Here is a 13,134-nt window from a genome sequence, read left to right as displayed (position 1 = left end):
CCCTTCGCCCCCCCCCCCCGCTCCTAAGCTTTCCCATAAAGCTATGGTTTTCCCAGTAGTGATGTATGGAAGTGAGAGCTGGTCCATAAAGAAGGCTGATCGCCAAAGAATTGATGCTTTTGAATTATGGTGCTGGAGGAGACTCTCGAGAGTCCCACGGACTGCAAGAAGATCAAACCTCTCCATTCTGAAGGAAATCAGCCCTGAGTGCTCACTGGAAGGACAGATCCTGAAGCTGAGGCTCCAATACTTTGGCCACCTCATGAGAAGAGAAGACTCCCTGGAAAAGACCCTGATGCTGGGAAAGATGGAGGGCACAAGGAGAAGGGGACGACAGAGGACGAGATGGTTGGACAATGTTCTCGAAGCTACCAGCATGAGTCTGACCAAACTGCGGGAGGCAGTGGAAGACAGGAGTGCCTGGCGTGCTCTGGTCCATGTGGTCATGAAGAGTCGGACACGACTAATCGACTAAACAACAAGAACAAGCTTTCCCCTCAAAAACTCACTCTTTAAAACTCATTTGGAGCAAATGTCAACACACATAAAACCCGAATTGACATTTGCTCCAATTCACCTTTAAAGAGCAGCTTTCGTAAGGGGAAGCTTGGGACAAAACAACAACAGTGCTTAGACAGGGAGTGTTAAGGTGCAGATTTCTGTCTGGAAAGAGTGGGGCAAAAGTTAAGTGTGGATAATCCCTTAATGTGTGTGGTTAATATACAAGTTTACTTAACCCAAATGTTAGGTTTTATTATTTAAAACACACAGGTGAGAGACAGTTGTCATCGAAGAAATAAAAAAGCAACAGATTACCAAACTGAGTGTGCATCCTAGATGACATTATAGGTAAGTAGTTGCTTAGTTCAGCGAATCATAAAGTTGGAACGGACCCTGAGGTTTCCTCCAGTCCAGGAATGTCGCAACTCCCAAGAGACTGTGATCTACTCCGGGGGGGGGGGGGGACGACGACCAAAATTGAGCTTTTTTTTAGGGGAGCAGGTCTTTATAGGTTCAGCTAAAACTCCTGAAGTAGAAATCAAATCAAAGGCCCTCTCCTTGGTTGGAAGTGCAGTGTGAAAATCATTTTACAGTGGTGCCTCGCAAGACGAAGAGAATCCGTTCTGTGATTCTCTTCGTCTAGCGGTTTTTTCGTCTTGAGAAGCAAGCCCATTGAAGGATTAGCGGATTAGCGCTATTAGCGGCTTTTAGCGGCTTATCTGCTGATCGGATCAGCTGATAAGCGGCTTAGCGGCTTAGAAAAAGGGGGGGAGGAACCAGAAGGAACTCGCAAGACATTGTCGTCTTGCGAAGCAAGCCTATAGGAAATGTGTTTTGCGAAGCACCTCCAAAACGGAAAACTCTTTCGTCTAGCGAGTTTTTAGTCTTCCGAGGCATTCGTCTTGCAGGGCACCACTGTATTACCTGCCAAGTGAGGACAACATACAGCAGCCTAAGTTGTATCCTTGCAAGAAAAACTTGTATAAAAACTAGCCCCAGGGCACAACATTGCCCAGGAAGACAAACTTGCACGCTATTTTATGTAAGGATCTCCCATAATACCTTACCTTAATATGGGTTATGGTTTAAAGCAAAAGAAAGGATGAAACAACTCATTCTAAAGCCGAGCAGTTCCCCTGAGGAATATATAACACTTATAACATAGTCTCCACTTGTTCTAGCATGCTGAGACACACGTGAGATGATTAGGAATCTGAGCAACCATGCAGTAAGAGAGGACTAGAGGAAGCCTGAGAGACACGTCCACAACCCGAACTGAGGATCATATTTAGCTCTGATAGCTGAATGCAGTGTATTCCTGACTTTTATGGGACACCATTGCACAGCCAACTTTCACAAATCCAAGCCATATGAAGTTCCTAGCGCCGTGCTGAATGCTTCAACTTCTCAAAGGTTTTCTTCCCTTGCAAATGAGCCTTCCATTTTTTTCCGCCTCATTCTCGGGGGCACTCAAGAATATCCTCGATCATTTTCTCGTGCGTTTTCTTTCTCGTGAATTCGCGAACGACGATCAGAAATCATGTGGGATCCATTTTAAGCCACAGCACTAGTAGATATCGCCATAGAAGATTGCTGAGAAAGAGGGGAGGCAGGAAGGATTTTAGAGAGCATGTAATATGAAATCCTAGAGTCAATCTCTGGTTACAGAAGCTCAGGTAGCAGTTAGGTTTCAAAGGACGAAATCACGATAGCAAACCAGTGATATTTTAGGGAGCAGGCTAGCAGGTGGGGCCCATGACTTACATCATAGAAGCCTAGGTAAGGGTAAAGGGACCCCTGACCATTAGGTCCAGTCGTGGCCGACTCTGGGGTTGCGGCGCTCATCTCGCTTTGTTGGCCGAGGGAGCCGGCATACAGCTTCCGGGTCATGTGGCCAGCATGACTAAGCTGCTTCTGGCGAACCCGAGCAGCGCATGGAAACGCCGTTTACCTTCCTGCCGGAGCGGTACCTATTTATCTACTTGCACTTTGACGTGCTTTCGAACTGCTAGGTTGGCAGGAGCAGGCACCGAGCAACGGGAGCTCACCCCGTCGTGGGGATTCGAACCGTCGACCTTCTTATCAGCAAGTCCTAGGCTCTGTGGTTTAACCCACAGCGCCACCCGCATCCCGCCCACACAGCACCAAACACTGTTGCTGTATGTAGGTTTTATTTATTTTATTTGTTGTTTATCTTATAATTTGGAAATGTACATCCAGGTTTTTCCCCTTTACATTTTTTGGGGGCCCCAAGAGAGTGGGGCCCTAAGCTATAGCTTGTTTAGCTTATACGTAAATCTGGCACTGTTTCCAAGGGTCATCTAGTCCAACCCCATTTTTTTGCCTAAGGTAGGACTCGAACCCAGGACCCTTAGGTTAAGAGTGTCTCGCTCGAGGGCTGGCGGGAGATTCGCGTGCAAACCCTGTTTCCCCTTTTAAAACTCAAAAGCTGAGATGACGCCCTTCATTTGAGAACTTCAACCCGCTTAAGGCTGTGGGGAGGGAAATGGCACCAAGCGCACCCGGAAGCCCGCTCCGAAGATAAATGAGCTCCCTCTTCACAAATAACCATTATGTCGTCTGCGGACGAAACCTCACCCAATCCGTGGACAGGGAAGAAACCACATGACGCACGCACGCGCACACACTCACCCCTTTTCCCGAACCGCCCGGCGCGCCTCGTCCTGACGCATGCGCAGCGAGCGGCGGAAGCGGTGCATAAGCAGAGGGCGTCTGGCGGAAACCGGAAGTAACCTGTGGTGGTTGGTTTTTTTTTTTTCCCCAAGCGGCGGAAGTGCGGGGGGGAGGTGGGTTTGGAATGGCTGCCGCCGCCGCTGCCGCTGTCCCGCCTGAGGAGGCCTCGGAGGCCCGGCGACAAGGCCCCAAGCGTAAGATGTAGTGGGTGGGGCCTCTGGTCACGTGGTTCCAAGGGGGGAGGGGCTTTCCCTACCGTCACCTCAGCAAGGTGTGTGTGAGGGGACTCCATGCACCGAGACGGACCCATTGGGCCCACCTACCTCAGTACTGCCTGCACGGGCTGGCAGCAGTGGTGCTGATAATGCCCAGGTCGCGGGTTCAGTCCTATGCCCTTTTAAAATGTGTGGTTTTTTTTGGGGGGGGGGCTATTGGGTTGTTTTTATTTATATTATTATTGATTTTATTCTGTCAACTGCCTTGAGACCCCCTGGTATAGGGCGGTATATAAGTTCAATTAATAATAATAATCCCTGCAGATTCCTGCGTTGCAAGGAGTTGGACTAGATGATCCTTAGGGGGCTATTGGGTTGTTTTAATTTATATGATGAATTTTGTGGTTTTACCACCAAAATGGTGTTTGTTGTTCTCTCACCTCTTCATTTAACCCCCCCCCCCCCACAACCACCCTGTGAGGGGTAGGCCTGGGCAGTGTATTGATACATCGCCCAGGACCGGTTTGAGGGCGTGATGGCGCCTTCCCCCAGCGGTATATTCTGTGCAGCTTTCAGGCTGTTGCCCAGATGGAGGCTGCAAACTAATCAAGTCTGCTTGATGTTGTTGGTACAGAGCTACATGTCAAGGATTTTGCGTCAGCGGATATAGCTGGTAAGCAGCTAACCTCTTGTTTCCCTGTTTTCCTTTATTAAAAAATCTGAACAGAGGATCCTGCTGTTGAAACAGCAGAAGAAGCAACAGAACCAGCTGAGGCAGATATCAATGAACTTTGCAAGGATATGTTCAACAAAATGGCCATTTACCTAACAGGTGAACTGACAGGTAAGTTTAGATTAAATATAACACACTGCAATATCATTGGCATGTTTCCATACCAGAGAGGCATGGCCTGCTGAGTTCTGTGGGGCTTGCTTCCAGGGGAGAACGTCCAGAGCATGGGTAGGCAAACTAAGGCCCGGGGGCCGGATGCGGCCCAATCACCTTCTAAATCCGGCCCGCAGATGGTCTGGGAATCAGCATGTTTTTACATGAGTAGAATGTGTCCTTTTATTTAAAATGCATCTCTGGGTTATTTGTGGGGCATAGGAATGTGTTCATTCCCCCCCCCCCAAAAAAAAATATAGTCTGGTCCCCCACAAGGTCTGAGGGACAGTGGACTGGCCCCCTGCTGAAAAAGTTTGCTGACCCCTGCTCCAGAGTCTTCCGTCTTCTGCCTCCCCCAAGTACAATCAGCATTTCTCAAGAAAATTCTCAAACCAGCCACATATATCAGCTAAGCTCTAAGATTCCCACGTTTTCCAGGAATGTCACTATATCACACAAAGGCGTAGAGTTGATCCATGTAGCATGGCTTTGCTAGGAAATTCCCAGAAAGTTGCTGATCTGCTTGTGCAACAGACTTCTGCTTGCACAATGGAACTTTCCCGTCCTCTCCCCTAAGGCCTCTCATACCCTCAGTATATGTTCCAGAGGTTGAGAGTCCTTTCCTTGAGCAGATTGGGGATGTGCAGAGAGAGGAGTAAAAGGTGAAGTCCCATTGCATGAGCAGAATACAGTACTACTTGCACAGTGCTGGATGCAACACACTTTTAATTTTCTTCTGGGTCCACATGAGTCATGAATGCATGTCTGGGGGATTGCAGTGAAAAAAGAGACCTTTACTATCATTCCTAAATCATAAATATGCTGAAATATGCATGGGTGTCAGGCATCTACATATAGAGTTCTTTTGCTCATACCTTTGCTTGCATGATGAAACAAAGTAGGCAACCACGGTTTACCAGGCATCTGGTTACATTTCAGCTGAGAACCTTTACTTAATGGCTTCCAAACAAGCAAACCAGAAAATAAAACCAATTGGTTTCTCGATTTTGTCTTGTTTGGAAGCCATTCGCTATAAGCGGAAGCTGTAATTAACTGTGGCTTCCTGACTTGTTCTCTCAATTGCACAAAGGGAGGGATGAAGCAGAAGCAATGGGAGTATAAAGCTTGTTATCATCGTGGTTTATTAAGCTGAAATTTGATTGAGCATGGCCGTAGAGTAGGAATCCAGCTCCCTGCTGATGCTACCCTTGCGCTGTACAGTTCCCTGATAGAGGCAGAGGTTAGATAACCACAGAACAAGGGAGTGTTCACCTTCTTTTGAGGCAGTTTGTTAAGAGCTGGTACCACCAAGAAGCTCTTCTTGGTGTTTAATCTAAACCTCCCCTTCTCGTTACTTGAATTCACTGGTTTAGGTCCTACTGTCCTAAGCAACAGACGACAAATTTGCTCAGTCAAATTTGATCTGAGGTTTAAATTCCATGTTTAAAGTAGTCAGAAGAGTGGTCAACTTGAGAGAGGGGTGAGCCTGTTGTTCTCCTCCATTGAATTTTAACTGAGGTTAAAATGGCATATTGTAAATAATTTACATTTTTAAGGCTGTGTCTCCCCCCCCCTTCTCTTTCTCTCCTTCATTTTAAAGCCACTAGTGAAGATTACAAACTCCTGGAAAACATGAACAAACTGACTAGTTTGAAGTACCTGGAAATGAAAGATATTGCAATAAACATAAGTCGAAACCTGAAAGATTTGAATCAGAAATGTAAGTAGAGAGATACTTTCATTTGTGTCTTGTAACATGTTTGGATTATAGGTTGGATCTATGTCCAATCACAGGGCATGGTATAAAAATACAATAAATAATAATAATTCAGATAAGACCGTGCGCCACCAGAGAACTTTGCAGAGGGGAAACTTGCAGCAATTAATTAGTGAAATGTTTGCACAGGCAGTCCTCTCTGAATGCAAAATGTGCAGTGTGAAGTTGCTAAGTATTGTCCTGAATGGGTGGGCACGATGGATGTTGGAGTCATATTGGGGTGGGAAGCAGGTAAGAATTTATTTAAAAGTCTTTCGGCAGAAGCAAAACTTAAGAGTGGGCTTAGGTGTTAGTGGCATGTAAGGGTTAGGGGGGAGGGGAGTGTACTTGGCAATAACATCCCAATACTCCCAATGTTATTAGGATGGTTGGCGAGTCTAGGAAGCTGGAGCAATATCAGAAAGGGTCTGTTGAGAAGGGGAGGTATTTGGGGATTAAACTTCCTTCCTTGAACTTGTGCTTTCCAAAAAAAATATTCTTTTTTTCTTTTAAACCCAACATGTTTTGGTTAGATTTTTGTTGCCTTGTGTGATGTACTTTTAATGTATGATATGCTTTTAATTTGAAATACAGTGGTACCTCGGGTTAAGTACTTAATTCGTTCCCGAGGTCCATTCTTAACTTGAAACTGTTCTTAACCTGAAGCACCACTTTAGCTAATGGGGCCTCCCGCTGCTGCCGTGCCGCTGGAGCACGATTTCTGTTCTCATCCTGAAGCAAAGTTCTTAAGCCAAGGTACTATTTCTGGGTTAGCAGAGTCTGTAACCTGAAGTGTATGTAACCCGAGGTACCACTGTATACTACACGGCAATGGCTTGCAAGGGCAATGTGGGGGGCTTTCTTGGCTTTGGGAAGAAAGTCTGCCTGGCTTTGGGAAGGTGGCAGAAGGGCTCTTTGACCTGTCAGAGCATCCTCCCTCCCTAAGCCAGCCAGCTCCTTCCCAAAGCCTGGCAGACTTTGGTTAGTTTATGGTGGTTTAAGTAGGCCATTTTAAAGTGTTATCTACTTCAGACTCTTACAGTGGCACTTAGAATCTAAACAAATTTTGTAGTGGGATCATTGAGTGACAGGTTGTGTAGACCTGTATTATGTTGTTGTGCTGTAAAATTATATGTAATATGAAGGAAAGGGGGTACAGGGAAAATTGTCTGCGGAGTGGAAGGAAAGGAGGACCTTTCTCTGTCTTCCCACTTCCAGCCACTCTCTGAAGCCTGGAGAATTGGCCCACAGAAGAATATTAGGAGGGCGGGCAGGGGAAGTGTGGCTTAATTTTTTTCAGTCTTCAGAGGATGAGACCATATGAAAAATGAACATAAGATTTTAGCTGCAGTTCGTTCATTTTCAGCTTTGTAATCTTGTTGTAAAGAGTCCAAATTGTTATAATGAATGCACTTTTTGCCGATGAGCATTGCATTCAGCGCCAGCGAATCCTTTTTTCTTTTGTTTCAAGGTTTTGAAAACTGAGGTGCGCATTAGATTTGATGGTGCATTAGACTCAAGTAAATACAGCATTGAAAAGGATTTTGGGTGACCATACTGGGGGGGCCTGGAGAGCCTTTTCCCGTCAGAGTAGACAATACTCAGCTACCTGGGCTCAGCTGCGTAATCGTTCCATTCTTATTTTTATTTTGCAGTTTGACAGTTTTGAAAATATACAAATCTAGTGACCGAAGAGGTGACACAAGTGGTACACCTTCAGTGAGTCAGCAACTAATCCTTATTGTTTTTCCCCCGCCCTCACCTCTCACTTCCTCCAAGACGCCGGACTTCAGCCGTATCTGGAGCAAATCAATCTGATTGAAGAGCAGGTGGCCGCATTGGAACAGGCCGCATACAAGCTAGATGCATATTCAAAGAAACTTGGTAAGTACTTGTGACATTGCTAGAAAGCATACAGAAATGGTGCCTATTTTACCCCTTTTCCACAAGGAGGGGGGTTGCATCCCCTCCATGAATCTTGACAAGTTTTTTACCCTTTTGGAACGTGACATATCTGTTTAGGTTGCTGTTGTGCACTAATGGATTTCCAGGGCGTCCCACACAGGTTTCTTAAATACAGTGGTACCTCAGGTTACATACGCTTCAGGTTACATACGCTTCAGGTTACAGACTCCGCTAACCCAGAAATAGAGCTTCAGGTTAAGAACTTTGCTTCAGGATGAGAACAGAAATCGTGCTCCGGCAGCACGGCAGCAGCAGGAGGCCCCATTAGCTAAAGTGGTGCTTCAGGTTAAGAACAGTTTCAGGTTAAGTACGGACCTCCGGAACAAATTAAATACTTAACCTGAGGTACCACTGTAATGCAGGGCATGGCTGACACTACAAAGTGGTAAAATGTAACCTGAATCATATTATCGCAATAGCCAGAATACTCCATCTGTGGAGAACTTTTTGAAATTGAAAGAGGTGAGCAGAACCCGGGAAATGTTCTAGCCACTGAAAACAGCTTCTGGATGTTCAGTCTTTATGTCAAAGTGGCACTACATGAGGCTGTGACATAGGTCCTGGGTTCATAACTGAAAGGGAGGTTGCTCTCCCTAATGGCTGTGTGTTTGTCTTCCGCAGAAGCAAAGTACAAAAAGCTGGAGAAACGGTGAAAGAAGTGTGTTGCGTGACAGGACTTTTCTTCGAGAATACATGACTTTCTCCTCTGAAGAAAACTGGACTTTACAAAACTTGTACTACAAAACTACCATTGGAGAGAGTCATGTGGGCACTCTAAGGAACAGTGGTGCCCCCCTTTGTTTGAGGCTGAGACATCTTCCCCTTCTTGTAGAATCTGTTGCTCTTTGCTATTTTTGTCCCTCGTTTTACAGAAAACTATCAGTAGAAGCTGCTGTTAATGGCTTCAGCCAGGGCCCTGCAGTAGCTTAACTGGGCAGTTCTATACCTCCTTCCCTATTGAGCAAGTCCCTTCTGTGCTCTGAAAATTGCTTCATTTGTGAACCTGGAAGTTTCCAATATGCCGTGTTGGCAGGTGACGTGGCGTGGCCTTGCAGCAAAGCATCTTCTCTTGCCGTGCTTTTTTGAGAAATAAACACCTGGAAATTAAGGCGGCCCTTTTCTTACTCTTTCTCGGGGGGACAGAATTATCTTCTGCTTCATCCAGTGTGGCATGAGGGCTGACTCTCAGAACTACGCATGCGGCTCCTCCAGACTGCTGTTTCTTTGGAGCCTGGTTAGATACAGTTTGCATGGAGAGAACTGGCTGTAGCTTGAGTCTGCCTGACTCAACAATTTTTCGACATGGACAACTGGGACAGAAGTAAGTTGCAATCTGTAGCTTCCGCATGTGGGTACCAGCTTGATACAGAAGTGGAGAATATGTTACGAAGAACTGGATGGGAAGATGGGGCAATGGGTCAGTAGGGGTCATGTGATCAGGAGAGGAAAGAGCGATGACATGAATTAATTAAATTAACCCTATGCTTTCATTGTGCCAAGGCTATATATGTCTAGAATTTTCTGTTTGAAATCTACATTTGTACACTCAACATAATTCTAAGTTTAGAAGAACTCTAGATTTTGTCATCATACATCGAGACTAGTATCCTAGCATGATTTCTCAGGCCTGGATACAATCTAGTAATAATGAGCCCCTCTCCTCGTTCACAGTCCCATGCTTGCTTTCGAAAATTGGTGTAGTTTTTTTCTAATCATGTCTTGTAGCTTCCTCTGTGGTTGCCACAGCTATGTTTATTGGCAGATGTGGCACTGTGGCATCAATGGATGCTAATTATAAAGGACTGCACTGGCAAATACCTTTCCTGGAATCTCAATTGCCAGTTCTTCTACAAAGGCTGGAGTCTAGAAGTCTAACTCGAGGTCTTCCCCTATATCAGGGATGTCCAACAGGTCGATCGCGATCTACTGGTAGATCCCCATGAGGTTTTGGTAGATCGCAGTTGATCTCCAGCTCCCTTTCCCTAGCGTCACTAAAACTGACTCCTACCATGCCCCCCGCCCGCCCTCTATTGTTGGATGAGTCTCAGTTATGGCACTTGTCTCCTGAGAATATGCCAAGCCTGTGCAACAAATATTTTGGGGAGAGACATGGTTGATAACTATCTAGTTTGAGAGGGCCTCTTACTATGAAGAGGCAGCTATACATAACTTACATAACTACTCATAAGTAGCCTCATTACCTTAATGAGGGCTGTGAGGGTTTTTCAGCTGGTCTACAAATTTCCAGTGGTTAAAGATTTCTATCTGCAACATGCAGCTAAAAGATTTTGAGACCCTCCTGCTAAGCTCCTACATTAACAATCTCAACACTTTGGGAGTGGACGGCTCCTAAGAACAGTTTGGAGGGAAGATTTGCTGCCTCGACTAGTTTCCGACCCACTTGTTGTTTAGTTGTGTCCGATTCTTCGTGACCCCATGGATCAGAGCACGCCAAGCACTCCTGTCTTCCACTGCCTCCCGCAGTTTGGTCAAACTCATGCTGGTAGCTTCGAGAACACTGTCCAACCATCTGTCGTCCCCTTCTCCTTGTGCCCTCCATCTTTCCCAACATCAGGGTCTTTTCCAGGGAGTCTTCTCTGCTCATGAGGTGGCCAAAGTATTGGAGCCTCAGCTTCAGGATCTGTCCTTCCAGTGAGCACTCAGGGCTGATGTCCTTCAGAATGGAGAGGTTTGATCTTCTTGCAGTCAATGGGACTCTCAAGAGTCTCCTCCAGCACCATAATTCAAAAGCATCAATTCTTTGGCGATCAGCCTTCTTTATGGTCCAGCTCTCACTTCCATACATCACTACTGGGAAAATCATAGCTTTAACTATACGGACCTTTGTCTGACCTAGTTAGCATAAAGCAATTTCCTGTTTTCCTAATGATTGGTCCACCTGGCTCTGTAATGCTGACGTTCCGTGGCACCAGCTTTCCATTGTTTCAGACAGGATTCACCCACCCACTCACAAGGTACCAGGAACTGAATGCAAATGAAAGGTTCTCCCTACTTCATGCCAGTCTGTCTCAGGGTAGCATCCGACTTCTCCATTTTTTGCATTAATTTTGCTCAACAACAACGTAAGAATTCGGTATAATGTGAAAATTCTGGTGATACAATAATTTCCCATAGTAAGTGAAATAATGCACAAGGATCTTTAATTTTTAAACAACTCTTTATATAAAAGCCAAAACTTGATATTTCCAGTATTACAGTCATTGTTCCACAAGATACAAAAATGTTAAATGGAGGAACACTCCCAGAAATGTTATTTTTTTTTAAAAAAGCAAATCCTAATTTTTAAATGGCGGTGACTCAAATGTACACTGGTGAATTTCAGCTTAGCCCCTTAGCAATACTGAATAGTGATGTGATCCAGATGTACTTCCAATTGTCCCCCAATTCTTATAGACATTTTCTTATACCCACCTGGGGCTGTCTGGGTGGCTTTCTGATATAGGAGCCCCACAGAATTTCAGCTTTGTGAGTTATTTATATCGACAACCTATCTTGATGCTATGGGTGGTAATGTTTGTCACTAGCTAGGACCACTTGTAGAAATAATTCAATTAACCCTGCTCTGTGGTAGCCTGTTACTACAAGGTAACATTTGTGGATCACAGAGATTGTTGACAAAGTGCCCGTGATTTGGACGTTCCTCGCAGTCAGGGTGCCAATTTTCAGCTTTCTGGGCAATATCTTAACAGCCATTTCCCTAATTCAAATACCTGCCTTTTTATCCCTTGGAGGTTAATCTCAACTTTTTCCAGGGAGTGAAGATTCAGTTAGAAGAAATGGTGCGATTGGAAAACAGTAATCTTTCTCCTCTGAGCACCATTCCGAACTGCTGTGGCTCCTTTAAAGCAGAGTAAAAGATGTTGGAATCTTAGCGTGAATGTGCAGTTTGCATATGTGAAAACACATCTTGTGACTCCCGAGGAGTGGTGAACCTCAAATGCAGAACTTGGGTCAAGAAGGGTTAGCTACCCCCGATACAGTGGTGCCTCGCAAGAAGAAATTAATTCGTTCTGCAAGTTTTTTCTTCTTGCGAGTTTTTCGTCTTGCGAAGCACGGTTTCCCATAGGAATGCATTGAAAATCAATCAATGCGTTCCTATGGAGACAGTCCGGGGACAGAGGGGAAGCGCCGCGCGCCTTCCCCTCTGTCCCCGGACCAGTTTTAAAGCAAGGGAAGGGGCAGCGGGGAGAATCGCTTCTCCCCGTTGCCGCCCCTTGGTTCAAAAGGGGTCCAGGGACAGCGGGGAAGACGCGCTGCGCTTCCCCGCTATCCCCGGAGCTTGCGGGGCAAGCTTCGTTTTGCGAAGCAAGCCCATAGGGAAATGCGTCTTGCGAAGCGGCTAAGAAAACGAAAAACTCCTTCGTCTAGCGAGTTTTTCGTCTTCCGAGGCGTTCGTCTTGCGGGGTACCACTGTATATAGTTTGGCCCATTGCACATTATATAGTCTAGCTTAGCAAATTCTCTACAGGCTTTTCTGTACATGCAGTCAACATAAATCTGTACAGGAAATCTTTTCCTGATTTTTTTGGTGAAGCACCTTGTATTACAGGGTGTGGAATATAGGCTAGGCACCTTTTCACTCCTCAAGTCGCATCTAGTTTGATCCTCAAAATTAAACATACTATATATCATTCTTTAAATATATTTATGAAAATGTATCATCTTCCATATAATATAAAAAGAAGAGGAGGCTGGCTTGTTTTATTTTTTAAAAAAATTGTGCATATAAAAGCTAAGAACTGTTTTACCATCTGAGGACATTTTTACAAGTCAAATGGTGATGCCCAACATGCAATCTTAATCGTTCCAGGTTGTGCTACCACTGCTGAAACCCCCCGTCCCATCCTGGCCACTGGAGAAATGGGATTCCCTGCTTGCTGTAAGCCTCTGCACTGTTGAGCTCTTTCATGTAACATGGTTTCATCGACTCTCAGTGGGCACCACCTAGATACTGCTTTGCATTTCACCCTGTTGTCAAATACCCATGCAGGTTTTGGCCTTGGGGGGGGACACCCTCCCAGAACACTTCTCTGTTCTCCTGCACTTGCTTCTCATTTAGGTTGGTTTGTCTTTTAACGGAGATATCGGGCAAAGCC

At 45.4% G+C, this 13,134-nt stretch overlaps 1 protein-coding gene and 1 long non-coding RNA gene across 3 annotated transcripts; one reads left to right on the top strand and one right to left on the bottom strand.

Moving 5' to 3' along the window:
• Window positions 1-1,793: 1,793 nt before the first annotated feature.
• LOC310706760 lies at window positions 1,794-3,278 on the bottom strand. The gene is made up of 2 exons (XR_014526154.1): window positions 3,154-3,278; window positions 1,794-2,094 (listed from the first exon to the last, which is right to left on the bottom strand). It is a non-coding gene; the product is annotated as an uncharacterized lncRNA (long non-coding RNA).
• Window positions 3,251-9,125, top strand: BLOC1S2 (biogenesis of lysosomal organelles complex 1 subunit 2). Of its 2 annotated transcripts, none has more exons than XM_083502933.1 (5): window positions 3,251-3,389; window positions 4,138-4,254; window positions 5,897-6,016; window positions 7,832-7,936; window positions 8,639-9,125. In XM_083502933.1, the coding sequence occupies exons 1-5, from the start codon at window positions 3,320-3,322 to the stop codon at window positions 8,668-8,670; spliced, it is 444 nt and encodes a 147-aa protein (XP_083359059.1). In that variant the 5' UTR covers window positions 3,251-3,319; the 3' UTR covers window positions 8,671-9,125. The 2 variants fall into 2 exon arrangements, with proteins under 2 accessions (XP_083359059.1, XP_083359060.1); XM_083502934.1 differs by lacking the exon at window positions 3,251-3,389 and adding an exon at window positions 3,460-3,550.
• The last annotated feature ends 4,009 nt before the right edge of the window (window positions 9,126-13,134 follow it).

The sequence above is a fragment of the Podarcis liolepis genome (assembly GCF_965112155.1).
Source record: "Podarcis liolepis genome assembly, chromosome: 5".
NCBI lineage: Eukaryota > Metazoa > Chordata > Lepidosauria > Squamata > Lacertidae > Podarcis > Podarcis liolepis.
The sequence above is the reverse complement of the archived record's forward strand: the minus strand, read 5'-3'. Positions and strand labels throughout refer to the sequence as shown.

Coding starts and splice junctions, on each gene's coding strand:
- BLOC1S2 (XM_083502933.1), top strand. CDS start 3,320: ATGGCTGCCGCCGCCGCTGCCGCTGTCCCGCCTGAGGAGGCCTCGGAG. Junction 4,255..5,896: donor CCTAACAGGTGAACTGACAG/GTAAGTTTAGAT, acceptor TTCATTTTAAAG/CCACTAGTGAAGATTACAAA. Junction 7,937..8,638: donor TGCATATTCAAAGAAACTTG/GTAAGTACTTGT, acceptor TGTCTTCCGCAG/AAGCAAAGTACAAAAAGCTG.